The sequence below is a fragment of the Saccharomyces eubayanus genome, chromosome VIII, assembly GCF_001298625.1.
Source record: "Saccharomyces eubayanus strain FM1318 chromosome VIII, whole genome shotgun sequence".
NCBI classification, from domain to species: Eukaryota; Fungi; Ascomycota; class Saccharomycetes; order Saccharomycetales; family Saccharomycetaceae; genus Saccharomyces; species Saccharomyces eubayanus.
The window spans coordinates 592866-619274 of NC_030983.1; the positions used below are offsets into that span (position 1 = coordinate 592866).

The following is a 26409-nucleotide window of genomic DNA, read 5'->3' on the forward strand; positions in this document are numbered from 1 at the left end:
TTTTTTTTTTTTTTTTTTTTTTTTTTTTTTTTTTTCATTATTTTTTGCGACAGACAACATCATCCATCTGTCGTCAAAAAATAATAATGTTAATATTTTATATATTTTTTTATGAGATATCTATAAATTTGAGTTGAGGAGTTTTACTCATCTTGCCTCTTCTCAGTATAATATTTGAATATATGTAGTTGTGATTGTTTTCTTCTGTAACGTCTTTCTAGACAATTCTTGCAGAGGCATCAGTTGTCATTTCTGTATATGAATAGCCATCTTCGGTATCCTTAACAGCTGAGAATAGACTATTGGAGATGGGCTCGTTTGGCTTTTGTTGGCGTTGTGTGCCCTCGTGTTTGAATGAGGATTGGTTTGTCTGTGTATGAGTTCTGTGTAATGCTAACCTTTCACCTGCAGCTCCCCCGGTCGAAGGGTCTGTTTCCATAGTTCTTAAAGTTGCCATTCTTGTCAAGTTCATTTCACCATTGGCAGTATTAAAGTCATCAACGTCACCTTCGGCTTCAGCCTCCTTTTGCATGGCTGCATAACCGAATTGCGACTTGTGTCTTAGCTTACTCCCCCATTTTTCGAAAACCCATGGGATTGGGATCATCACAACACAAAGTAGAGCAAATAATGTGCTTGCCCACTTGATTTTCATTTTCGTATACATTTGGATGGTGAAAAGTGGGAAGACACTACTCATGACATACCTTAATAGATTGTTAGCGGCCAAACAGGAAGCAACGGTTAAGGGTGGATAACATGTAGAGAAATACATCAAAACACTGAAAAAAATCAAAATCAAACCAAAGCCAAATGGCACACCGGCAGCCACTGGGGCCATCCAGTGAACATCTGGTCTGGCCGTCCATGCTTGCCAAAATAGACCGATGGGCAATGCTACAGAACCAAATTTACAAGCAATCAAAAACTTTTCAGGAACAATTGGTAACAGTTCATTGGTATCAGGGTTTCTTGCGCCTCTGAATGGTTCAGTTCTCTTGGAAGTTCTTTGATTTTCACTTAGAGGTGGTGTGCCTGCAGGTGGTTTGGGGAAAAGGTATTTCCTATCGGTATATAGATAGAAGAAAGCACCCACCCATAAACCGACACCAATGCCGATGAATGGTAACCCAGATACACCAGCACCCATGTGGTAAACACCACGGTAGATGACAGCATATGCTTCGAAAAATCCAAATAAAATGGCAAAAATGAAAGCGACGTAAATGCTGAAAACAAAAACAATTGGCTCGACTACAAGCATTTTCAATGGTCTTAGAATTGTGGTGGTGACGGTGGTTTTGATGAACGCCTTTTGGTCCTCTCTGGTGAATTTTTTCAAGACCATATTTCTCTTCTTGGCACGCTTTTTCAAGATAATCCCTTTATGGGTTTCTGGCATGGTAGCAATGAATGGTAGAACCAATCCACCAGCTATCAATTGGATCCATTCAGACCAACGCCACCCCTTGGCTTCAGTAGCGAACCCAGCCATGATTGGTGATAAAACGGGCCCCAAAAATGGAGATAGGACAAAATATGTCATGGCAACAGAGACCTGATCGACATCAAAGATATCCAAGATGGTACCTGAACCAACGGACAAAGCAGGGGAGGCAAAGACACCGGATAGAAATCTTAAGGGTAAAATGATTCTCATGTGACCATTGGACAAACCAACACCCATAGTGAAGAGCATCGATGCGGGCAAGGAGAACAAATAGACGGGTTTACGACCGAATACTTCACTCAATGGAGCGCCAATAACCGTCGCTAGACCCAAAAGGTAGAAAGTTAACCCAGAAAGGGCCAAGGTCTGGCTAACATGGTACCTAGCTACCAATTCTGGTACGGAGGAGACGTAAAGAGAACTACCCATCGTAACCACCAAACAAAGAAGGGCGGAAGACATCGTAGCATACCATTTCTTCCAAGAGGGCCAGTTGTGTGGGTTATCCGGGTCATCAAGCCCATCCCAGTCTAGATCTTTTGGGTCAATCGGTTCATCGTTGCTATCGGTCGAATCTGCATTCGAGTTCGACATTTTTTCATCTTCCATTATCGAGCTTGTAGATGATGATGAATCCTGGCTGTTCTTGTTCGCGGATTTAGAAACAAGGTGTTCACCTGTTTGGGTATTAGAGTTAGCTTCGATGTTGGGAGAAGACATCTGTGAAGTTTCAGATCTATATATGTATATCGAGTGTGTGTGCGTGTGTGTGCGTGTGTGTGTGTGTATTTGTGTGTGCGTAGGATATCAGTTTTTTCAAGAACATGTCAAATGGAAAACAATATCTACCGGCTACAATGAATCTACAAATTGTATTCCCCCATCTAGGCGAATATATATATATGTGTATATGTGTGTGTGTGCGTGTGTGTGTGTGTGCCTGCCATAGCATTCGCAGTGGTGGAAACGAAAAGCCTACTAGCTCAAATACGAGTATACAATCATTACAATTCTTACCTTCTTTAGCGTCATGGCGTCGCATCGCGGATTTAAGGCGACCTATCCGGATGGACGCCTCTCAAGTGGGGCCCCTGCAGCTTCGCGAAGAAGGAGCCGCACAGGGATCCTAATGCCTCGGCGATAGGTAGTCCGCCGGGGCCGGGTGTCCCTCCCCGGTCATTGGCATCACTAAAGCCGAGCACACTGGTTCCGTTTTTTTTGGCTTTGGTTCCGTGGAAGCCGGTCAGTAGTGAATGGCAGAACTAGGCTAGTCTTGCATGGCACTAAAGCATGTGGAATGGTTGATATATAAGAACGGTTGGTTTTTTTATATATGGCTTGCTGGATGTTCTTGTAGTGTGTATCTCAGCAAAATCGGGAGACGCCGACTGTTGCTGCTGCTTTTTACATCGCGAGTCCACCAAGTTGGACACATACCCTAATAATTCTCAGGACCTTTCTTGTTTCGCTTCTTTACTTTTCTTAGCTTCTTGCCCGAGATCCCGCAGTTCCCGCCGGAATAGCCGCCGTGGTGATTGTATACTAGACAAAAGGTCAATAGAGACAGAAGGAAACAGCAAGCATAAATTGGTATCTTGAACGGTCAGGCTGCTAAGTTCGGAATGCGATTTGGGAACGCATTTTGACTTATATACGGGTAGCTCGTGCCTCTAATATATGTATATGTATATGTATATATATATATATATATATTTAGCCAGCCCTGTTTATACGGGTTACAGACAAATATGTTTGTCTCGGTTGTCCTGTTCCTTGATCAAGTCGGGATCGTGATTATTGTATAAAATTAAAGTTGCACGCTTGTCCTCGCTCATCGGAAAGGATTAGAACAAAGGGAAAAAAAGAAATTCTAAATGTCAAATGAAAAATGAAAAAAAAAGTGAATTCTTGCTTGAATTAACGTAAGTTGGTAAACATGTACGATAAGCACGTATTCTTCGTAAACAGGAGAGGGTCTTCATGCTGCGAGCGACACTTAAAGAATATTTAACTATGTCTAAGAAAGTTATAGTCATTGCTGGTACCACGGGAGTGGGAAAATCTCAACTGTCTATACAACTAGCTAAAAAATTCAACGGTGAAATTATCAATTCAGATTCTATGCAGGTTTATAAAGATATCCCTATCATAACAAATAAGCATCCGATTTCAGAAAGAGAGGGTATTCCTCACCACGTAATGAACCATGTCGATTGGTCCGAAGAATACTACTCGCACCGTTTTGAAAGCGAATGCATCAAGGCCATTGAAGATATTCACAAAAGAGGCAAGATACCCATCGTGGTAGGAGGCACTCATTACTATTTACAGACCTTGTTCAACAAGAAGGTAGAAACGCGGTTTTCGGAACGTGAACTCACTCAGGAACAATTAGAGATTTTGCAATCTAATGACCCCGATATCGTTTATAGCACTCTTGTGGAATGCGATCCGGATATCGCCAACAAGTACCATCCTAATGACTATAGAAGAGTACAAAGGATGCTGGAAATTTACTATAAAACGGGCAAGAAGCCAAGTGAAACGTTTAGCGAACAAAAGATCTCCTTAAAATATGACACCTTATTTTTATGGTTATACAGTAGACCAGAACCACTTTTCCAAAGACTAGACGATCGTGTGGACGTAATGCTTGAAAGAGGCGCCCTACAAGAAATCGAGCAATTGCACGAATATTACAAGCAAAATAATTTCACTCCGGAACAGTGCGAAAATGGTGTTTGGCAAGTCATCGGCTTCAAAGAATTTTTACCATGGTTAACAAGAGAACCTAATGATACCACTGTGAACTTAGCAGATTGTATAGAGCGAATGAAAACACGTACTCGTCAATATGCAAAAAGACAAGTGAAATGGATCAAGAAAATGCTTATACCCGATATCAAAGGTGATATTTACCTGCTGGATGCCACCGACCTCTCTCAATGGGACATCACCGCTTCCCAAAGGGCAATCGCCATTTCCGATGACTTTGTTAATAACTTGCCGGTAAAGCAAGAAAGAGCACCAGAAGCCCTAGGGGAGCTATTATCCGAGGGAGAAACTACAATGAAGAAGTTGGACGATTGGACCCATTTCACTTGCAACATATGTCGCAATGCGGACGGTAAGAATTTGGTAGCTATCGGTGAGAAATACTGGAATATACATTTGCGCAGCAGAAGACATAAATCTAATTTGAAAAGAGGCGCACGTAACGCCGACTTTGAAAAATGGAAAGTACACAAGAAGGAACCTGCTGAATAAGCATGTCCAAAAAGAAATAGTAGATATATATATATGCGTACATAAAGGGGGGAAAGGTCGTTTAAAAACCACACTTATAGATGAATGAGGGCAGGCTTTATTGCCCTTCAAGTATGAGGCTTTCATCAAGCTTTGTTTTCTCAATTCTTCTTGTCTCATCAAACTCTCGTACTTCATTGCAAAATGTGTTTGTAGAGTTGATTAAATTTTCATAAAAGGTGGTCCCGGCATTTAGATTATCTTTTACCTCTTCGAGCAACCGTAGAGAATATTTCAGATCTTCAATATATAACTCTCTGGGATCTGTTCTTTCCATTTTTTTGGTTTCTACACCGTTTTTATTTGTTGTATTCTCCTCCTTAAACTGTATCTCATGGATCAACTTCATATTTTCTTGCTTCGTACTATCAACGTATCTCAGATCTTCATCAAAATACTTCAAATGTTCTATGAAAATGGGTTCAAAGTCTGTTGTGCCACTTTTTTTATACGATGAAATAATTTTTGGAAGTATTCTATATTCAGAAGACCTACGCTTCGTCTTTTCAATATGCTCGCTTCTCTCCTGTATGACATTTTTGATTTTATTTGTTAAGGGGTCGTTGGATACCGGTAATTTGATCTCCGATGTTATCAAAGCTTTGTCAATGGTCTGAAACAGCACATTCGTTTGTTTGTCAATCGCACTACCTTGATTGATGTATTCTTTGAGTTTATTCAATTTATCGTAATATATTGCGTTGATAGTTGATGATTCGGGTAAAGTCCAATGTAAAGTCCCGTGCTTTAGTCGGAGTTGGTTATCACTCAAGGCTTCTTCATTCAAAATATTAGTTATGTTATCTAATTCACTTTGTATATTTTTATTATTCACTTGAAGATTATTGAGCGACGCTTGGTATTGTTTTAGTTCGGTTTCGCTAATTGTTTTAATTTCCTGTGGTATTTGGAAGGTAGTCATGGACTCCTTGAGTAATTTATTTAACGAAGTGAGAGGATTTGTAACACGTTGTTCAATGTACTTATCTTGCCTTTCATTATAAGCCGTACAATAATCCATAACCTCTATCGGAATTAGGTCTTTGAACAACAGCTCGCTATCGCCGATGGATGGTAATAAGCCTACGGTGGGAGTTGGTTTAACCATAGAAGCCGGTTGAATCGTTGGTAACTCAGTGGGAACTTGTTGCAAGTAAATGAAATCATTGTCCCTTTGAGCTTCTTTCAGAGCAGATTCAATCACAGTTTTGAACTTCGCGTTTGAAGATAACGTTGATTCATTAACAAATTTTAGTGCGGTCTGCAAAGCTTTCACCATGCTACCGAACTGCTTCTTTTCGTTAAAAGACAATGCCATTCTGTAATAAGTCACTGCATCAAAATAGGCCTTCTTAGCCTTCAAGTGATTGGTCCAATCATTTCTGATGAGTTTACCTTTCTGGGAGTCCCTTATGGATTCAGCATAAAAGTCCACGATTTGTTGTGATAACTTTGCGATCAAGGAGTCTTTATGTTTATCTTGTACAGCTTTGAACCAAAAACACTCCTGCGCTTGTGCCAGCATTAATGAGGTCAATGCTTTAGCTGTCGAATCATCAACTACTGTCTCTGTCTTGAGAGTTGCTTGATGGTCCAGTACATACTTAAAGCACCCGGCGCCATTCTGGAAGTAAAGGCATGATTTTTTTAAGGATTCTGCCGAATCGCTGTTGCTATCCAACGCCAACAATGAATACATGCACCCAATGTTATAAATGATGGTTAATTTTTCCCATTGCAATGAATACTGGCCACAACCATGTGATTTCTGTGATAATGTTTGGAACCATTTAAATTCAATCTGATTGTTTGGGAACTTCTTCTCCAATTGAAGCAGAATCGCGTAGTACTTTTTCAAAGCATCGAGTCCACTATCTGAGATATCAGGAGTTATGGCATTGTTCCTTGCGGCAGCGACTTTAGATATATCCGATTGGAAAAAGGATGCAGTTTGAAAGGATGTAGCATCGATTAGTTTTGACAGCTCTGTGACAAAATCAACTTCTAAAGTACGTTTGAGCGGAATACCAAGAAGCTCACTCATCTCGCGATACCATGCTTTCCCTAGATATTAATATTATCCATGCAATGGTGTAGCTATGCCTTGCGAGCTGTATAGTACCTTATATTAGGCTATTCAAATTCCGGGTAATGATGTATTTCGAGTTTCTTATTTCTTCCACGAAGAATAGTGAAAATTGACAAAAAATGGCATAGAGCATTTTTTTTTGATATAAGACGATTTTGCTGATTAAATCGTTGTTTAATCATAGGACCAAGGACTTTTCTTTACAGTGACTAGACGATGAAGTATACTATTGACGAACTATTCCAATTGAAGCCAAGTGTTGCTTTAGAGGTTAATTTCGATGCGGTGGAATTCAGAGCCATCATTGAAAAAGTTAAGCAATTGCAACAATTAAAAGAGGAAGAGTTTGGCACTCACCATGCTGGCCACTTCAGCCGTAGAAGATCTTCCCACCATCATGGTAGACCAAAGGTTAAGCACAACAAGCCTAAGGTGACCACCGATTCTGATGGCTGGTGCACATTTGAAGCTAAGAAGAAAGGCAGTGGAGACGAAGATGAGGAAGAAGGTGAGACTACTCCAACCGCCAACGTACCAGCTGTCACTATTGCTCAAGAGACTTTGAAAGTCAAGCCAAACAATAAGAACATCTCTTCCAATAGACCTGCTGATGCCAGAGATATTGTTGCGGATAAACCAATTCTTGGTTTCAATGCATTTGCTGCTTTGGAAAGTGAAGATGAAGACGATGAAGCATGAGTTCTTCACTGAAGTTTCCTTTCCGGCGAGGGTCTATGTACTATGTATAAATTTTCAATATTATTTTTTCAATAAACAGTTTTTACTCTTTCATGTAAATAATTTCCGAAATGTGTTGTGCTGTGTTGTGAGCCTACGAGACCATAGCAAGCATGCATATACAATGCATAACTATATAAAAACGAAATGTAGAACGAATCATGACCAACTGTATCAGGTGTTTAAAAAAGCGAGGTGAAAGAGAAAGGCTTCCCCCTCTATGATCAACAGCTGGAGATACATCTTTCTAGTAAATTAATCTACCATGAGTCATACGCAACTGAAGCAACGCCCATCAGACATCTAAAAACCATCCCTATGGAAGAAAAGGAGGTTGACGTTAATGGGAACTCATGGCACAATTTTGCTTCACTGCTTTGGGCTAAAACCTCAAACCGAAACAAAAGAACGTCCATAGTAATGAACATCATGCTTTAAATACGGCTTTTGTTCGCCGGCAGCTGGATAAGAGCCCTAAGAAAAGAGAAAATTTTTCACAGCGCGTCTTTTCCGCGATGAGGGTATAAAAAGAGATTGAATTTCTTTATATCAGACTCTTCTGTACTCTTTCTAGGATGTTTCTTTTGGATCTCATTTTAAAAGAGCCATCATTCAATAAACTGATCTTCCGGATTACCATGCTTAAGACATCACGCCTCCATATGTCTATGTCAAGCGCAAATGGCTGGAAGTAGACCAATATATTTGTTCCTAGCTTTTCTTTAATGAAATCTAATCCAGTTTTAATCGTTTTTTATTCATTAAGAAACAAATTATCACTGGTTCGCTCTAGGTGTACATGTCTCTTTTACTTTTTTTTCTTTACTCTCTTATCGTTTCTCTTGCACATATAATATATACTTTTGTTATTCTTTGAGATATCGGAAATAGTCCTTCGGTGTAGCTTACCAAACTGTTTGAGGGATGAGTTGCACATTAACTGATTTAAGCATTCCTTGGATTTTCTAGCCAAGAGGTAATTCTCGAAGTCACAGAGGCAAGGGGCCCACGAAAGGAGTTGACGCCGTCTGTAAGAATGTCTAGCCACAAGCAAACCAGAGTGATACTACTTAAGAACAAAACCGTTCCCATTGACAAATACGAATCTGAGTGTAAGTGTAAGGCATTCGAGCCAGTATTTATACCACTAATTAAACATACCCATGTTATAGAAGATTTTAAAGGTGTTCTAGATAGCATTCCAAATTATTTGGAAACCATCAACTACATTATCATCACATCTCAAAGGACCGTAGAATCTCTCAATGAATCGATCATCCCTACTTTAACAAGCCAACAAAAGTCGACTTTATTTAGTAAAACGGTTTATACTGTGGGCCCGGCTACTGCTGATTTCATTAAAAGATCAGGTTTCTTAGATATTAGAGGTGGCAAAGATGCTGGTAACGGTTCTGTTCTCGCAGATATGATCATAAATGACCTAACTACAGATACCGTGGCTCAGCCACCTAATGAACTATTATTTCTCGTGGGCGAAATTAGGAGAGATATCATCCCAAAGAAGCTTTTTGGCAAAGGTATAAAAGTAAGAGAAGTAGTTACCTACAAAACTGAAGATTTAGATGATAATTTCGTTAGGTTTAAAAACGTTGTAAAATCGGATGATGAGGACGAGAGGTCTTTGAATTGGGTGGTTGTCTTCAGTCCTCAGGGTACTAAAGAAATAACTCAGTATTTAAGTGTTAAGGGCCATTTGTCAAATGCTAGAATACGAATTGCATCCATCGGACCCACTACCAAAAAGTATTTGGATGATAACAATATAGCTTCCGACGTAGTTAGCCCAAAACCGGATCCTAAATCATTATTAGATGCCATAGAATCATACAAACGCCAATAAATAACATCGATGCCTTATTCCCTTGTTTATATATTTATTTGATTTTTTTAGCAATTACTGGGTTGAATCCCAATCTCTTTTCCGTATACCTGCGACGCCACCTTCGAACCTAGATAATATACTTCGTATCCTTTTATTTCCAACCAGCTCATTAATCTTTATACTCTTAAACGACGGTTTGGTCCTCATTTGCTTCTCAGGTGTATATCTTGCCCTTGGGGGCAGAATCCAATCTGATCTCCTACGTGGCTCCAGAATTTTAGGTACCAGACTTTCGTAGAGGTCTTGGATTTTAGTCTCTCCTTCGCCCGTGTCTTCTTCGTCGCCTTCTTCATCTACGTCTGAATCGGGCCTAGACTCAGAACGCCTTTTGTCCCTTTCTGATATTCTAGATGACCTTCTTCTGATGCTGTCTCTCTCAGTGATATCTGAACCAATGTCGATGTTCTCAACTTCTGAAATTGGAACAGGAAATGGCAATTCGCTACTATCTATCGCTGAAATTTCCTCATCGTCATGATCTATCCTGGCTTCACGTATCGAGGGCAATGGTATTGATACACTGTTTTCCCTTTGTGTAACTTGTGACCTGGTGCGTCTTCTTCTACCACTGGGATTATTGTCAGCCGTAGCAGAAGTGTTTTCACCTGAATATTCTGTATCACTCATGTCAATTGACGAGCTTGATCTGGTAGAAGAGGATGAAGAGGAAGGGTTGGATGGGATAGGTTCACCAACATCTTGTGTGGAGCTTCTCTTAATCTTTTTATAGTAAATCCCATATTCTTTGTTTCTCAAACTATCAATATCTACATGACCACTTGCAGAAATTCCTCTTCTAAACGTTTTAATAAGAAAATAATCCTGGTATGATTCAAACTCTAAAGGTTTGATAGATTTTTCAAATTCTCTTATTTCATTGACTAACTTCCTCTTATCGTCAATCAAACCTCGCAAGTCATTATTCCTTATTATTTCTTTATTTGTACTCATTTGGACAGTTGGATATTCTTCTCTTGATACTACAGTAAAAATTCGGTATCGTTGCTTATTTGTAAAATTTCAAGCTTTTATTTTTCCAATTATTTTCAATCAATATGTGCTGCCGATGCTTTCATTATACGGCTTAGTGTATCTTCTGACATGAAACATCTCTATCAAATAAAAGAATCCTTATGTCAATTTCTTCGAGTGTCGCGAAAAATTCTTTCATTGGCAGGTGATAATAAACAGATGTGAAAAGTATATATTCAATCAGCCCAACAAAAAAAGGCACAATATCTATATACTTTCATTACGAGCGTGTTGCTTCCAAATATTCTGTTCGGCTTATCTATACATGTACATATGTATTTATGTGTCTATCTACAACTTGCCTAACGAATTGATCATATCCAGCAAATCATCGTCTAACTGGGGTTTGTCAAACTGTTTCTGTTCCGTTTCCGGTTGATCTTCTTGCTCTTGATTTTCTTTGTTGATTGTTCCTTGAATCCAATTACAGACTTGGGACACAAAAGGTTTTGAGTTTGGAATGAAATGGGCTCCAGGATGAATTAATAACGTCTTTTTATTTTTGGGCCATGCATCGTATAGCGCCAGCACTCTAGATTCTCCAACCACCGCATCCAATTCCCCCCTTACATGTAAAGAGGGAACTTGAATGGGCTTATTGTAACTTTCTTGGTATGTTTCATCTTCTAGCTTAAATCCACTAAAGGAGATAAAAAATTTCAAGGCAGGTTGCTGTTCTTCGGTAAGATTTAAAATTCTGTTAATATCAGTGACTAGGTAACCACCAAGGCCGGCACCTTGACTAAACCCAATTATACCGTCGAATGGACCATGTTCTAGTACGTAGTCATGCAAGTAGCTAAATACCTTTTGATCAATTTCGAAAGAATTGAAAGAATCTGGTTTTCTAAAGAACCATCCGTATACTTCATCACTGGTTGCTGACGTGCTGAACTCCTTGGCCGCATCTATACCTTTTTCAGCCTCTGATTGAAAGAGTGCTTTTTTGTCAATTGAGTGTGGGGCGCATGGATAGCACAAATCATAACCCAGTTTTTTCAGGTTTTTTCGTAATCCTCCTGTCTTGGCAGAAAATATCCTATCAGATTGAACAAATCCATGCAGCATTAAAACTTTCTTTCTGTCACTCATCCTGGCAATTTGGTTGACGTTTATGGTGCCCTCTAATTTAGATATGCAACAGCAAGATGAACTAGTTTCTTGCACACAGGTTTCGTTTACATGCATAGCCTAAAAAAGTAAATTTCATATCCTTTTCTAAGAAAGCGAAAAAGGACCAAAGCTAGATGTGGTCTCTTACGCAGTGACCACCGTGATAACCCGAAACGGGGGCTTCGTTCGGACGACAATTGAATGGGACTGTAATAATCTAATGGTGGCGATTTGAGTGATAGGCGTAGTTCATTATATTTCAAGATGAGCTTGTGCTGGTTACCATGACAACAAGGATTGCATATTTTCTTGTAGCTGTGAGGATACTTAATAACATTACGCTATTTTTCTTCAACGATACGAGGATAAGATCCATTGTTTATCTAATTATACATTTGTTAATTAATAAGAATAGTAACCCAATAAGGATGCAAATAAATAAGATACGCATAATTTAGTCAAAAAACCCGTCATCATCATCGTTGATATTACCACCGTCATTACCTATGCCGACATCAAATTTCCCTCTTATGCCTGATCTGATCGATTTCTTGTTAGCGAAATGTAATTGTCTTTCTTCTCTTGATTCTTCATCATCTTGATTTATAATTAGTCTGTTGTCTCTCTCTGATACGGCACCGACCTTTACCATAAAATCTTCAAAATCCTTCATTTTGGAATTATTACCTCCCAACTCTAATAAAGTTATCATGTTTTTAACAACTTCACCTCGGTAATACACAATCAAAGTCGGACAATTGGATTCTGGGTAGTTTTCGATTGCTCTGTTGGCAGGTATTTCTACAAACTTTATGTCTTTGAATTTGGATGCTGCTGATTGTAAAAGGTGGGAAAGGATTCTACTCTGTAGCTGACTTTGCAATGATAGATGAACGAACACGTAGACACCGTTATTATTTTCTTCGCCATTATCGTCGCTTTTTGGGCCTTCGTGTGTTTTTCCCTGACTAGCCAATGTAACCTCTTTGTTGTATTCAGGCTTATTAATGTGGAAAACTTCACCAAATTTGGAACGTTCTTGTAGTTTACGAATTTCATTTAATCTTTTCATCTTATATGCTGCTAAAAAATCCTCATCTTCATCATCTTCTAGTTCTTCCAAGTCAGATAGGTCTTTGTCCTCCAATCTGTTTTCATGTTGTTTAGCAAGTGCTTCTTCTAATGCTTCTTCGAGTTCTGCTGTGGGTGAGGGTGCACGCTCAGGTATCACACCTTTGGCTCTTAAGATATCATTCCATTCGCTATCTTCAGATTCGTCCACCTGGACCTGAAACATTGGCTCGTTTTGCATTGCGGCGCCTGGATTTGGTGCTTTGTTAATTATTTAGTGTCGTTGGCTCGAGCGTTGCGATTTATGCTTTACTGATCACTTTCTGCACGATATATAACCATTTCTTTTTCATAGCGGATTTTGCTCTACTTTTTTCACAATTTTTTTTTTCAGCGATATTAATACAATGGAAAAGTTAAGTTTATCAGTATAATATTCGTTCCTTTTAAGGCGACAGGATGTGGAGGCGTAAAGTACTACTTTCATTTCGAATTAGTGTGTCATAGCAAATCAGAGCGGCGGCAAGATTTAAAGCTACACAAGTGTTCACGAAATCATTAATAGACGAAAATGACTAAGGAAATACCATATTATTCCGATAACGACGATAATAACATCATTAGACTATTCATCATTAGACATGGACAAACAGAGCATAACGTGAAAAAAATACTACAAGGTCACAAAGATACCTCGATTAACCCGACTGGGGAAGAACAAGCCACTAAACTAGGACATTATTTACATTCAAGAGGTATTCACTTTGATAAGGTTGTGAGTAGTGATTTAAAAAGATGTAGGCAAACGACATCTTTAGTTTTAAAACATTCCAAACAAGATGATGTGCCTACATCCTACACTTCAGGTTTAAGAGAGCGTTATATGGGTGTTATCGAAGGTATGCAGATCACTGAGGCCGAAAAGTATGCTGATAAGCATGGTGAGGGTTCCTTTAGAAATTTCGGTGAAAAAACTGACGATTTTGTTGCCAGGTTAACTGGTTGTATTGAAGAGCAGGTTGCCAAAGCGTCGGATGAAGGTGCAAAGAACCTAGCGCTAGTGAGTCATGGTGGTGCTATTAGGATGATATTGCAATGGTTAAAATATGAAAACAAGCATGCCCATAAGATTATTGTTTTCAACACCTCCGTCACTATAGTTGACTATATTAAAGATTCTAAACGATTCGTCATCAGACGTGTTGGTAACACCCAACATCTTGGTGATGGCGAATTTGTCGTAAGCGATTTGAGATTACGTTAAGCACCGTTCGTTTATTTACTATTTGAAACTTCTGTCGTTATTCTAACTGGCTCGTAGTTCAGGTAATGATAGAAATTTCGCATACGTGTCTTCTGTTCTAAAACATATAGTTCGTAGGAGTTTATCTGAATGTAGATGTTTATAAATTGTAAGGGTTTTTATTTTTATTCATTTTTTGATATACTTTTTCACACAAGATGAATGACGCGTTAGGTTTTTAAAAGAAAATTGGCGTCTCAATAAGTAGTAAGAACGATTTTAGCAAATGTAGAGCAAGAGTCTGGGTCAAGTACCGACAAACGCAAGGATATAAAGTACATCGAAATTGAAAGTAGCGAAACTATGCAATATTCAAAATATGAGGGCGCACACGATGGCAACGACACAGTAGTCAATTGCTCAGAAGATGAAGCTCTCGAGAATGATAGAATCATCCTGGGTTATAAAAAGAGATTGATAAAAATTGAAGTCCAGATGCAACACCTTTTAGATGATTTGAATTTGGATCCGCATCAGATTGAACCAAGTCTTATTGCTTTGCAGAAACACCATGACACATTTCAACAACTTCTACAGGAAAGGAAGAACACTTTGCAAGGGCAAAATTATGCTCATCAGCCCAGACAAGAAAGTATCGATAATCAAGGACCAGTAGGGCCAAGGATGAATCTAGGCGACAAATTCATGAAATTTCAACAGAGCAATGGGCAATTCTTCGATGAAGAGCATATTTTAAGGATTCTGCAAAAAAATACAGACTTCAAAAATTATTTTCAAGTCGACAAAAATATTGAGCAAAAGGTACTGCTACTCGCAATGTACCATTGCCTCAACGGGCCAACGCGCTTACACCAGGTATTGAATGTTGATGGAATCATACATAATAGCAGTATTAGAACCATATTGGGAAAACAGGTGTCTAGTTCCAAATGGACTGTGTTTCTGTATGACGTAAAATTAGCTCTGCTGGCACATAAGCCGGATGTGCCGAACCTGGAAACCAGTAAAATGGTCGTCAGGTATGGTGATTTATTTCCTTGTGCCTCGTACTTTAAAGATCATCCAGCATACTAAACATCACCTAGTCCTTCTCCACATGCCATAACACAACCCACCTGCCTGAAGGCATGTAGCATAGTTTAGTGTATAATATTCACGGCGGATACGTCCATTTGCATTTTTACGTGGCTTACAACAGCAAATGCCGTCCCGGGCAGCGTACGTTAAACCCTAGCAATGATGACTAAGTGGAAGGAAATGCGTCTGGAAACTCCCTTCCCGGCCTCTTGAGCTTCATAAAAGTGAACTGAAACCTGCGCCGTAGCACATTTCTATTTTAGAATTCTTTCCGGGATACATAGCTTCCTGTTGGGGTTCTATAAGTCATGTCGGAACCACTCTTCGTCGATCTTTTTTTGTAAGAGAATTACCATTCGCGAAGAGGAAAGTAAGGGGAAATGCTATGGAAGTCTATAAAAGAGAGCAGAAGTTTGATCATAACCTAGACGTTTCTTGACCCGCATTTTATTCTGAGTGTGTAACAATCCAAAAGGCTATATAAAAATGTGGAAGGCTGTATTGAATGCTTGGAACGGAACCGATAATCAAAGTGATGTCGCCTCGGGCATTACCTCTTATAAATTTGAAGACATGAAAAGAATTGTGGAAAAACATGACCCCAATGTAGTGTTGGTAGACGTTAGAGAACCATCTGAGTACTCTGTGGTTCGTATTCCTGGCTCTATTAACGTGCCATATAGATCGCACCCTGATGCGTTTGCCTTGGACTCGCTCGAATTCAAGGAACAAACCGGCATTCCAAAACCTGACACTGAAAAAGAACTGATTTTCTATTGTGCATCTGGTAAACGTGGAGATGAAGCTCAAAAAGTTGCCCACACCAATGGTTATTCGAACACTTCACTTTACCCTGGTTCAATGAACGATTGGGTCGCTCATGGAGGTGACAAACTTAATATTTAGCTATATATGCTCTAAACTATGATCCCAGGAACAAGGGACATTAGATCCCTTGCGTATTTTTATAAGTTAGCAAAGTCAAATATATATTTTCTATCATTTATCTTATCTATCTATTGCATTTGGCCTGATGGTTGAGTTGGCGGCGCAAAGAAATCAAAAGTATAAAAAAACTTCCAAAACTTAGTTTGGGATGAACAAGAGAGCGATAGTGCCAAACAACCAAGAACAAGCTAGAAGAAAAAAGGATCAGTGATGTTTAGACACAGTACAGGTATACTCTCGAGAACAATCTCAGCAAACTCGCCTTCGCTAATCTTGAGGACGTTCACAACAAAGGCCCCAAAAATTTATAGTTTTGAACAGGTTAAGAATCTGGTGGAACATCCTAATGATACAAAGCTACTCGTTGATGTGAGGGAACCCAAAGAAGTGGAAGATTATAAGATGCCAACAACAATAAATATTCCAGTAAACAGTGCCCCTGGTGCTCTTGGATTGCCCGAAAAGGACTTTCACAAGATCTTTCAATTTGATAAACCTCCTCAAAACAAAGAGTTGATTTTTCTTTGTGCAAAGGGTGTAAGAGCAAAGACTGCAGAAGAATTGGCTAGGTCTTATGGGTACGAAAACACCGGTATTTATCCTGGTTCCATCACTGACTGGTTAGCTAAGGGTGGTGCCGACGTTAAACCCAACAAATAAGAGAGAGAGAAAAGAAGGAGGTTTACAAAGCGTATAATCGAATATACCCTGTATATAGACAATTTCTTATCTCGACTTTTCTTTTTACCTTTTTCTTTGTTCCATTTCTTTCCTAAGTGCTAGGCTTCTGTGTACATAAAAAATCTAAATGAGTGTTTTCTTCGTTTTTCTTCAAATGTTAATTAGATGTGAATTTTTTTTATTTAAATATTTTACTTACTATTATGAAATTCAAATTGTTTGAACTCCTTACCCAATCTTTTCTTCCTCTTTCTTTCCATAACCTTCTCACGTTGTTTAGTCTTCATGTGATCAAACTTCCACTTCTGTACCACTTTACGTTTCTCAGACTCCTTCAAATGATACCTTGTATTATTGTCTTTATTCAAGTCGTTTTCATAGTCCTTAAGAATGTTACGCTCGAGGTCTTTGTTTTTCATCGATTGTAGTCTAGATTTCATACTTTTCAACCTTTGTTCCATTTCTTCACGATCTCCTTGGTCTATTTTAGATAGAAATTTTCGATCTTTTAGTACTTTCTGTAATTCACCTATTTCATTTTCCCTATATTCGTCTAAAAATTGGTAACGCTTTCTTATAACAGAGGTATCAGTGGCTTTACCTGTGGACCGGTCAAACCTAATGTCCTGGTAAAGATTTGATCTCATGTTTCTCGGTATTTCCAATCCTGGAATATCTCTTACTCGAGATGCTCTCTTTTTGGAGGACTGTTCTGTTGGTGCGTGCTTACCTTTCTTTCCCGAACCCTTTCGGTGACCATAACGGCTCTCATTTTCACTATCCTCTTCGAAAAACCCCACATCCTCCTCTTCTTCTGATCCACGTGCACTTCCGTTATCTTCGTCAAAGCTTTTTTTTTTGTATGCAGTGGCAGTCCGTTTTCTGTGGATTGGCTTTTTATCCTTCGAATCCTCTTCGTCCATCAACGTCTCAGCTTTTTTTAAAGAGCTGAAAGACAACGTTTTTAACTCATCGTCGCTTGATTCTTGTTCCTCGGCCACTTGGTTATTTCTTTTGGCCAGTATTTCCTCCAATGACTCCCCGTCATCTTCCTCTCCATCAGAATTCAAATCCGGCTTCAAATTTTTAAAGTAATACGACATTTCAGCTTCCTGGTGCTTTACTTTGCTCTGCCCAGTTCTTTTGTTAAATACTCTCATTTCAACCCGAATGCTCGCTTTCTTATCCTATTTTTTTTGCTTAGCTCATCGCCTAAAAATTTTCAAAGCGGGTAAGGACCTGGCTGTTACTATTTAACCGCCCAGATGAAAAAACCATTAATGGCCATGGTCATAGAATTAGCATCTCTATCGAAGATGGATGGACTTACGCACATACGTATATATGTATTTAAGCGGATATGCATTATTTAGTGGCATTTGAAGCTTTTATAATTCGTCATGCTTGACGTCTTTGCTTCTTGGTTGAAAATTCTTCATCTTGCTTGGTTTCTTACCAGTCTTTAAATAATTGATATATTCGAAGCGTTTACTGAGCGGGCCTTCGTTTGGCGAAATATCAAAAGTGTCGTGGAAAAATTTAGAAACACCAAGTTTGTTGATTGCACTTTCGTTGTACTCCCAAAACTCATCTTTGGCAGCATCGAAAACGACCAGCTTACTCTTTTCGCTTTGTTGTTGTTCAGGAACCATTTCCTGCAAATATTTGAAAATCTTTGGAATTTTTTCATAAGGTGGACTCACACCAGCTACTTCCATCAGCTTCTTGTTTGTGATAGAATAAAAATCGAATTTGCCCAACCAATCAAGAGCAATACTTTTATAGACTGGTGAAAGTTTGTCTTGTTTGGAAAATAAAACTACGGAAAGTTTGGGAGATTTTTCGAGCAGAGATCCAAGTTTTTCTATACGGACAAGCTTCTTAACGTATGATCTTATTCTTGAAAGAGAAAAGTCGACGATAGGCGCGATGGTCCTTGCGCCTGTATATGCTTCATCAGAATGACTTTTGAAACTGTTCCTGGCATCAGTCATTGGCTTGGATAGATCCAGTTTAGGGGGTCTGAATACCTTTAATGTGGGGAATCCCTCGACACCGTATTTAGCGCATAAACCTTTATTTTTGTTTAGGTCACAGTTTACCGCAGCGACTTGAACTAAACCGTCCAATTTCTTTGCTGCTTTACGAAATGTGCTTGACAGCTGCTTACAATGGCCACACCATGGGGCATAGAACTCTACTAGTGTAGTATAGTTTGTATTATGAACGGCTTTATCAAAGTTCTTCGGTGTTAGTTCAAGTATGTGCAAATCAGAGTCGTAAAAGCTCTGAGCTTTCACTAAATCAATAATGAAAAGACTTAGAAGAAACTTATAAATATGATGGATTAGCATTCTTTATTAGAGGTTTCTTTCTTCTGCTGTTCACTAGATCTTTGCCCTTGGAAAATATTCCAAAAAATATTTTTTTCAGGATATCTACCATTTACGTGTCAACTTTCATTATAAGTTTCGTAACCTCGCGAGGTTCGAACGACAGCCCTTTTTTCAAGGGATAGGAAATATCATACTACGGGCGATAAGAAGAATATAAAACGGAACTGCACATTAACATAGTGATCTACATGTTTTGTTGGAGCAAGAAATGACTTCTATGACGCTTGTTGAGTGATTGGAAAATCAAAAAACCATATATTTTGCAAAGATGTCAATAGAAGTCGCTAAAGGTTCATCGCCATTCGCGTTCTATGCCTTTTACCAGCTGTATTCTCATTTGAATCCGGGGGAAACATCTAATCTTTCTTTAAAAGAAATTGCAAAAAATCTATATCCCGACTTTAAAATAGACTACAACGAAAAAACGTCATTGTTCATAACTTGGAAGAAAAGATCGGATAAGCACCATAATGGGAGCTCAACCCAAGAGAACTATATGCTCAGAGGTTGCATTGGTACATTTGCGAAAATGCCAATAGCGTCCGGTATTAAGAGATATTCTTTAATTGCTGCTCTAGAAGATAGGAGGTTTTCTCCTATTCAGAAAAGAGAATTAACCGATTTAAAATGTAGTTGCAATATTCTGGGCCATTTCAAAACCATTTTCCAAGGCGGGGATAATCCAAGCGGTGACATTTTTGATTGGGAACTCGGAAAGCATGGTATTGAACTGTATTTCAAGCACCCGAAAACAGGAACAACATGCAGTGCGACTTTTCTACCTGACGTCATGCCTGAACAGCACTGGAGTAAAGAAGACACGTTTGTTAACTTGATTGAAAAAGCAGGATACTGGGGTAATATTAGCGAGGTAATGGATAGTTTTGAAAGTTATTTCATTGAAGTGATAAGGTATGAAGGTGACAAAAGTTCTATAACTTTTGAAGAATTTGAGAGGCAACTAGACAATGTAGAAGCTTGAAAGATTGTTGTTACTATATAGTTTTATATTAGTGGAATGCAAAGTTGTGTAAATCCCCCCATGCGTGATATCATCAAAAAATTGGACGCAACCGGAATCGAACCGATGACCTCTTCCTTGCAAGGGAAGCGCGCTACCAACTGCGCCATGTGCCCACTTAATTTTGAATAACATTTCRAAATTTGTTGTATTGCGTCCTGAGTTTTATTATCTATTAGAGAGTTTGGTGTACGTTAAGACAGCCTGTTATAGCGCGCCTCGTTTTCCTGTGGATATTTCCATCACTACATGTCAACTGAGAAAAGAAAGCTGTAATTTGCAGACGGTTTTTTCTATTCATTCATCCATTTTGTCAAGCCTTCAAAATTTTAATTCAGATACGTGCCCACAAATAGGTATCTCAACATAATTTAATTGCTTTGAGATTGAAAGCAGGCACATATACTGGCTTAATTATCGGAACAAGTCCTGCTTGAAAGATGAGAGAACATATTGCTTGTTTTGAGACGGTTAAATTTTATATTTAGGTATAACAGCCGTATTTGTTTACAATTTCTGCTGGCCAACGGCCTCTTGTCACCACATATACTCCAGAAAAATTGTAAACACATAAAAAGATTTCACCAAAAGCTGAATATAAGGCTTATATATAATATAATCCTTTATCGGTGGTTACCATTTTTGATAAAAAAACAATTAAACTAGTGTTTCATTTCCCTGAAAACCAGGAGTGTTTATATTACTAAAAAGCGCTATATACTTGTTTCTGTCATGGTCTCATCCGCCTCATCAGCAAGAGATTCGGCGAGGGTTGAAGGTACAATAGGAGGCAACGCTAGTGGTTTAGTAGCATACTGTTCATCAAATTCAGTAAAACTGATTGGTGTGTCATCACCCATTATCTCATGGTATTTGTCCATAACCACTTTTTCCAGTTCCAAAGAGTCGTCATACACCACTGAGCCCTCAGTATTGTATATTCTGGCATTAGAGAAAATCAAATAAAAATCTTGAAGGGTCTCTTTGAGAGAGTTGTAAGCTAATAGATCCATATGAGTACTGATATTATCAAAGGCAATAGGGTACTTGATAATTAAGTAGTAATCCGGATATAACACTTTAGAGGGTTTAGCCAAGAAAATATCGGAAAGTTTTCTTCCAGCTTCATTTTTATAGTTAAGAGCAAAGTCGTACAACGCTTGGGCTTGTTTGGCAACTTTTTCTCTTATATCAATAGGAGTAGTGGCACCAGCAGGTGTGCGAACATAATCAAGGCCATTTCTTACCTTTGGCGGTCTTCCTCTTCCTCTTCCACGACCACGACCACGACCCCGGCCTCTTCCACGGCCCCTCGCTGAGGTTCTGGCAGACTTAACAGATGTTTTGCCTGCAGTTTGTGGTTTTGGAACGTCCACAAAGCCCTCACTTGGCGAATTATCGCCAGTCACGGGGCTCGATTCAAGTGTTAATGGTTCACCATCTTCAGGTGTCTCGAGCTTGACTTTTTTAGGCCTTCCTCGCGGTCTCCCAGCTTTTCTCTTTTTAGAGATGGATTCATCATCATTCATAACCGGATCTGTATCTACATGGTGCTCAATGGAGTCTTGATTATTTTCAGCTTCACCATTTTCAATATCAATGTATTCACCCTTGATCTCAGCATCCTCATTGACTGTCTCACTTTTGGCCTCGTATTCTTTTCTTAGTTTCCTTGCCCTCTTCTCATTTCTCTCATCATCGCTAACTTCGAACTGTCTCAACCACTGCTCTTCAGACATATTATCACTGTAAGTCGCTGTCTTGCGTTCTCTCGCACCCCTTCCATTGTAAACAGCAGCTGATTCTGATTCTTCGCGCTTGAGTTCCGCGCCGATATCTCTACTGTAGATATCTGGTAATTCACATTTTTCCAAAAGACGGCTTCTTGCCCCTAGTTCCTCTTCCCTCTTTGATCTTTCTTCGTCCATCTTGGCAAGTGTAACCATTTCGCCGTCGCTTCTTGCAAGAATTTCATTAATCTCTGAATCTTTCAGCTCCTCTTCCTCTTCAACGCCAGACTCTCTTTTCTTTCTACGTTCTTCTTCTGCATCCAACAAGGATCTCAATAAAGCTTCTTGTTCCTCTGAGGTAGACTTGTTATCGAACTTACCTGCTTGAATAACTTTACCGTCAATATCTAGCTTTTTGTAAGCCCTTTCCAAAATGACTTCTTCGACGGAATTAGTAGTGATCAATCTTAAAATCCTAACTTCATTCTTCTGGCCGATTCTGTGCGCTCTATCTTGCGCTTGCAAATCTTGATGTGGATTCCAATCGGTATCAAAAATAATAACGGTGTCTGCAGTTTGCAAATTCAACCCCAGACCACCTGCTCTTGTTGACAAGATAAAGCACAGATATTCCGAGTTTGGCGCATTAAATAGACGTAACAATTCACTACGTTCGTCAGATTTCGTATGACCATCAAGTCTTAAATACTTGATATTAATGTACCTTAAAAAATCTTCCATAATATCCATAATTTGGGTCATTTGAAAAAAAATCAGTACCCTGTGGCCTGTTGCCTTTAATTTGGGTAAAATCCTATCCAATAGTTCGAACTTTCCGGCAACACGCCAAATATCGTCATTTGTTTCTCTGTTGGGATTTATTTGGTCCTCAACTTCTTCAAACACAAAAGGGTGATTACAGATTTTCTTCAATTGCATGATTTGATTATTGAATCCTCTTAAACCTACCACTTTCTTATTATTTTGGTCACCAATAAACAAGCGACGATATTTCAACATCTGTTGGTACATGATTTGTTGTAGTGCACTCATTTTACATTTTACTACTTTTTCGACTTTGTCTGGTAATTCCTTTTCCACATCCTTTTTCAAACGACGTAACAAAAAGGGTCTCAGGACTTTATGCAATCTTCTTATGACTAGAAGAGTTTCTTCTTCGCTCAATCCAATCTTGTCTTGCCCACCAGTGTTAGCAAAGGGAGTATTAAACCATTCATCAAATGATTTCACGGAGTTGAAAATCTTGGGCAGCACGAAGTTTAGTAAGGCCCATAGTTCCGGTAAGTTATTCTGTAATGGCGTACCAGTCAAAATTAATCTATAATCTGCGTGGTAATGTGTGTTTAAAGTTAAGGAAAGTTTGGATTGCGCATTTTTCATTCTATGCCCTTCATCAATAATCATATGGACCCATTTGACTTTAGATAGAAGGGCTCTTTCCTTGATGATATATTCGAAGGTAGTCAAGACAACATCAAATTCACCAGCCCTGATCAAAGCCTGTTTGGATTTTCTTTCATTCGGCGAACCTTTAAACGATATAGCTCTTAAGCTCGGAGCCCATTTGGCAAACTCGCTGCTCCAATTCGACAATGTGGATAAAGGAACAATGACTAGGTATGGACCACGAATATTCTTCATTTCATATAAATACGCAAGTAGTGAAATAGTTTGAATTGTCTTACCGAGACCCATTTCATCTGCTAATATACCATTCAAATGGTTATTGAAAAGCGAAACCATCCACTGTAAACCCTTGATTTGATAGTCCTTCAATGTGCCACCAACCAAGATCGAAGGCTGCTTTTTAATATCTTCTTTGACTTTGTGTGCAACATTATAATAATCGATATTAGCACTATCCTCGTCTTCGTCATATTCTTCGTCCTTCATCTTTGGCACCATAGATAAATCCTCAACTTCTTCCGATGTTTCCTTTATATGAGAATCAATCATGTCTTTGGTGTATTTTTGTTGATCTTTCACGGCCCTCGTCAAGGAATCCAAAAACGCGTTCGTTTGTCTCAGCAAATGTGTAATTCTCGTATCTTTTGTTTGATCTAATAATTTTATGTATGCTTCTTCATCATTTGCTTTCAATGCCTGTAGACGTTCCTTTGCCTTTCTTTCGGCTCTCTTTTGTTCGTCTCTTTCTAAGTTAGCATGTGTGGCAATAAGCCTATGGCCAAATTTCAACCTTTTATTCTTTTTATCTTGTCTTTTGTTATATTGGTTGATTGCAGATTTATTCATCGATTTCAATCTTGCTACCACTTCAAGCTTCTTCCTTTCCAATTTCAGTAATTCATGGTTTTTGTATAGCTGGTTTGTCAATAACGCATCTTGGGCGTTGACATTTCTTATTTTAGATAGAAAATTTGGATGTGTGTTGGTCAATAAAGAATTTTGGTGCCATTCAAATTGCAAAATATGACCTCTTACGGCTTTCTGCAGGGGTAACAATTGCAATGCATAATAATCATAAAGGGCGTCTTCCTTGACTGATCCCTCACAATCATCATCCAATAATTTGTCTAGACAATCATTGACTGTAGCATCAAGATTTAACGCAATTAAAGTTTGATAAATGTCAGTAGCGGTATGCGTGTCGATACCAACCGGTAAAACACCAGGTTCAATCAGAAATCTTGCATGATCAGAATTAGCTAGTAAAGTCAGATAATCAATATTACTTTGACAGACATTTGGCATCGTAAAGGAGTCAACCATCATATCAGGGTCGTCTATATCAACCACTTTTATACCTTCTTTATATTGTTCTTGAAGAACATTCAAAGGAACAGGCTTCTGCGGTGTTGGAGGCTTGTTTTGTTCGGTTAGTATTTTATCGCTAATGGATACGGTTTTGTCTTCATTTGAGCTAGCCTTATTCTCCTCTATCTTCGAATTGGCCCGTGCTGTTTGAGTATTACTTACAGCTTGTAAGTTTTTAACGGACGGACTATTTACGTCAGGTTTGTTGGAAGGCCCAATAAATGGAACGGATGTAACATCAACATTTTTATCTTCCAAAGGTGTATTGTTTGCAACTTCGGACGCAGTTTGATCGAGGTTGATATTATTATGTTCAGCCTCAATAGCGGGTTGTTGCATGCCGTTGCTCTTGTTGTTATTTAATTGGCCATTTTGATCTACGGGCTGTCTTCTTTTAGCAAACTCACTCAAAGACAGTAGCATCCTTTTGAAATCGGGAGGATGATTAATCGATTTTTGAATGACGGCTTGAAATTCAAGTGGAATAGGTTTCCTATTTACTAAACATTTCAAAGATGTGATTTGGGCTTTTAATAATTCGGATTGCTCTGCAGTGAACATTGTCATAGGCAATCTTCTTCCCTGTTGTGGCGGCACTTGCGTTTGTTGTGCTTGCTGTGCTTGGAATTGCACTTGCTGTGCTTGCTGTGCTTGAAACTGAGCCTGTTGCATCTGCGTTTGCTGAGGCATCGGGGAATTTATTTGAGAACCTGGAAGCGCATTTAAATCTTGCATAGTATGGTCCCGCGGCGAGCCACTTTGGGGCTGTCCTTCGGAAATATTCGGGTTATAGCCGTTATGGGTAGTGTTCGCTGGCTTGTCAGCAACATTTTCCACGTTGTTCGCTGCCGGCTGTGAAAAGTTATTTCCATTTAATGAGGTCATCGAGGACTGTCGTTGCTCTGGAATATTGTTATTATTACTATTATTGTCCAGCGGAATAGGCGCGGACATGATTGGCGATTGGTGAGCAGTAGTAGCAAAGGGCTCACTGCCATTCAATGGCATATTTGGAGCCAGATTTGGAGAAGCGGAAGCAGAGATGTGCGAGGCCGTATTATTTGGCAAGTCTACTTGGTTCGGAGAAGCTGAGGCAGTGTTCTGCTGGGAAACCGACATACCTTGCTGTCGACGCTGCATCTGCAATTCTGGTTGTTGCTTAGCAGCAACTTGCAAAACTTTGGTCAGATATATGAACTCTGGTACGCTTGGAGCATTCATCCCGTGCTCGTTTCTCAACTGCTGCCATCTCAAATAGCAGCGGTTGACTTCCTCCTTGCTGAATTGGCGCTGTGGTATGTTCATGGCAGATTTTTCGACCAGAGCGTGGAAATAGCAGAGAATCACAACTTAGACGAAACAAGGAACCTGCGGAAGGATAGAAAAAAGAAGCGCCGTGCCTACTTTATGTAACCCGTTTGTTTGTCCGGACTCTAGGTACGGATTTGACCTTAAGATTCTAGCCTTCCATCTCAGGATGGCCCCGTTTCATTAATCACTTTGTTGATAATGTCTTTCAAAACGCGACTTCCAAAAAAAAACACAGATCACTACCAACGTAGAAAACGGGTAACAAAAACCCAAACTGTTTTTCGGCGGCTAATTTTTCTTGGCAGCAGTAACAACACACAAGCTTTAATCCACAAAAGTGCCATGTTTAACGAGCCCCAGGTACATCCGACTATAAGGGTAGGTGTAATTAGAAATTAAATGATACTCCTGTCTCAGTTCCTCTCTTTTTTTTTTCTTTTTGTTCGTCATTTTTAAGCGCTCTCATGTCAACCCAAATAGCCA

At 39.1% G+C, this 26409-nt stretch overlaps 16 protein-coding genes and 1 non-coding gene across 17 annotated transcripts; 8 read left to right on the forward strand and 9 right to left on the reverse strand.

Annotated features, from left to right (window-relative positions):
- Positions 1 to 217: 217 nt before the first annotated feature.
- On the reverse strand, positions 218 to 2170 carry TPO4 (Tpo4p; the record flags this gene model as incomplete). Its single annotated transcript, XM_018368091.1, has 1 exon — positions 218 to 2170. The coding sequence occupies one exon, from the start codon at positions 2168 to 2170 to the stop codon at positions 218 to 220; it is 1953 nt and encodes a 650-aa protein (XP_018219473.1).
- A 1260-nt stretch (positions 2171 to 3430) lies between these two features.
- MOD5 (tRNA dimethylallyltransferase) lies at positions 3431 to 4717 on the forward strand (the record flags this gene model as incomplete). The annotated part of the gene is made up of 1 exon (XM_018368092.1): positions 3431 to 4717. The coding sequence occupies one exon, from the start codon at positions 3431 to 3433 to the stop codon at positions 4715 to 4717; it is 1287 nt and encodes a 428-aa protein (XP_018219474.1).
- A 97-nt stretch (positions 4718 to 4814) lies between these two features.
- Positions 4815 to 6800, reverse strand: RIM20 (Rim20p; the record flags this gene model as incomplete). Its single annotated transcript, XM_018368093.1, has 1 exon — positions 4815 to 6800. One exon carries the CDS (start codon positions 6798 to 6800, stop codon positions 4815 to 4817), a length of 1986 nt encoding a protein of 661 aa, XP_018219475.1.
- Positions 6801 to 7061: 261 nt separating this feature from the next.
- On the forward strand, positions 7062 to 7544 carry CAF20 (Caf20p; the record flags this gene model as incomplete). Its single annotated transcript, XM_018368094.1, has 1 exon — positions 7062 to 7544. One exon carries the CDS (start codon positions 7062 to 7064, stop codon positions 7542 to 7544), a length of 483 nt encoding a protein of 160 aa, XP_018219476.1.
- A 1075-nt stretch (positions 7545 to 8619) lies between these two features.
- On the forward strand, positions 8620 to 9444 carry HEM4 (uroporphyrinogen-III synthase HEM4; the record flags this gene model as incomplete). The annotated part of the gene is made up of 1 exon (XM_018368095.1): positions 8620 to 9444. The coding sequence occupies one exon, from the start codon at positions 8620 to 8622 to the stop codon at positions 9442 to 9444; it is 825 nt and encodes a 274-aa protein (XP_018219477.1).
- A 54-nt stretch (positions 9445 to 9498) lies between these two features.
- On the reverse strand, positions 9499 to 10437 carry RFM1 (Rfm1p; the record flags this gene model as incomplete). The annotated part of the gene is made up of 1 exon (XM_018368096.1): positions 9499 to 10437. The coding sequence occupies one exon, from the start codon at positions 10435 to 10437 to the stop codon at positions 9499 to 9501; it is 939 nt and encodes a 312-aa protein (XP_018219478.1).
- Positions 10438 to 10809: 372 nt separating this feature from the next.
- FSH3 (putative serine hydrolase) lies at positions 10810 to 11706 on the reverse strand (the record flags this gene model as incomplete). Its single annotated transcript, XM_018368097.1, has 1 exon — positions 10810 to 11706. The coding sequence occupies one exon, from the start codon at positions 11704 to 11706 to the stop codon at positions 10810 to 10812; it is 897 nt and encodes a 298-aa protein (XP_018219479.1).
- A 379-nt stretch (positions 11707 to 12085) lies between these two features.
- Positions 12086 to 12943, reverse strand: PLP2 (Plp2p; the record flags this gene model as incomplete). The annotated part of the gene is made up of 1 exon (XM_018368098.1): positions 12086 to 12943. The coding sequence occupies one exon, from the start codon at positions 12941 to 12943 to the stop codon at positions 12086 to 12088; it is 858 nt and encodes a 285-aa protein (XP_018219480.1).
- A 330-nt stretch (positions 12944 to 13273) lies between these two features.
- Positions 13274 to 13966, forward strand: DI49_5101 (phosphoglycerate mutase; the record flags this gene model as incomplete). Its single annotated transcript, XM_018368099.1, has 1 exon — positions 13274 to 13966. One exon carries the CDS (start codon positions 13274 to 13276, stop codon positions 13964 to 13966), a length of 693 nt encoding a protein of 230 aa, XP_018219481.1.
- A 342-nt stretch (positions 13967 to 14308) lies between these two features.
- On the forward strand, positions 14309 to 15040 carry HUA2 (Hua2p; the record flags this gene model as incomplete). Its single annotated transcript, XM_018368100.1, has 1 exon — positions 14309 to 15040. The coding sequence occupies one exon, from the start codon at positions 14309 to 14311 to the stop codon at positions 15038 to 15040; it is 732 nt and encodes a 243-aa protein (XP_018219482.1).
- A 489-nt stretch (positions 15041 to 15529) lies between these two features.
- RDL1 (thiosulfate sulfurtransferase RDL1) lies at positions 15530 to 15949 on the forward strand (the record flags this gene model as incomplete). Its single annotated transcript, XM_018368101.1, has 1 exon — positions 15530 to 15949. The coding sequence occupies one exon, from the start codon at positions 15530 to 15532 to the stop codon at positions 15947 to 15949; it is 420 nt and encodes a 139-aa protein (XP_018219483.1).
- Positions 15950 to 16201: 252 nt separating this feature from the next.
- Positions 16202 to 16651, forward strand: RDL2 (thiosulfate sulfurtransferase RDL2; the record flags this gene model as incomplete). Its single annotated transcript, XM_018368102.1, has 1 exon — positions 16202 to 16651. One exon carries the CDS (start codon positions 16202 to 16204, stop codon positions 16649 to 16651), a length of 450 nt encoding a protein of 149 aa, XP_018219484.1.
- Positions 16652 to 16863: 212 nt separating this feature from the next.
- On the reverse strand, positions 16864 to 17832 carry RRP36 (rRNA-processing protein RRP36; the record flags this gene model as incomplete). The annotated part of the gene is made up of 1 exon (XM_018368103.1): positions 16864 to 17832. One exon carries the CDS (start codon positions 17830 to 17832, stop codon positions 16864 to 16866), a length of 969 nt encoding a protein of 322 aa, XP_018219485.1.
- Positions 17833 to 18060: 228 nt separating this feature from the next.
- Positions 18061 to 19026, reverse strand: MPD1 (protein disulfide isomerase MPD1; the record flags this gene model as incomplete). Its single annotated transcript, XM_018368104.1, has 1 exon — positions 18061 to 19026. The coding sequence occupies one exon, from the start codon at positions 19024 to 19026 to the stop codon at positions 18061 to 18063; it is 966 nt and encodes a 321-aa protein (XP_018219486.1).
- A 310-nt stretch (positions 19027 to 19336) lies between these two features.
- Positions 19337 to 20050, forward strand: DI49_5107 (uncharacterized protein; the record flags this gene model as incomplete). The annotated part of the gene is made up of 1 exon (XM_018368105.1): positions 19337 to 20050. The coding sequence occupies one exon, from the start codon at positions 19337 to 19339 to the stop codon at positions 20048 to 20050; it is 714 nt and encodes a 237-aa protein (XP_018219487.1).
- Positions 20051 to 20132: 82 nt separating this feature from the next.
- On the reverse strand, positions 20133 to 20205 carry DI49_5108. The gene has a single exon. It is a non-coding gene; the product is annotated as a tRNA-Ala (tRNA).
- A 597-nt stretch (positions 20206 to 20802) lies between these two features.
- On the reverse strand, positions 20803 to 25920 carry SNF2 (SWI/SNF catalytic subunit SNF2; the record flags this gene model as incomplete). Its single annotated transcript, XM_018368106.1, has 1 exon — positions 20803 to 25920. The coding sequence occupies one exon, from the start codon at positions 25918 to 25920 to the stop codon at positions 20803 to 20805; it is 5118 nt and encodes a 1705-aa protein (XP_018219488.1).
- Between the last annotated feature and the right edge of the window lie 489 nt (positions 25921 to 26409).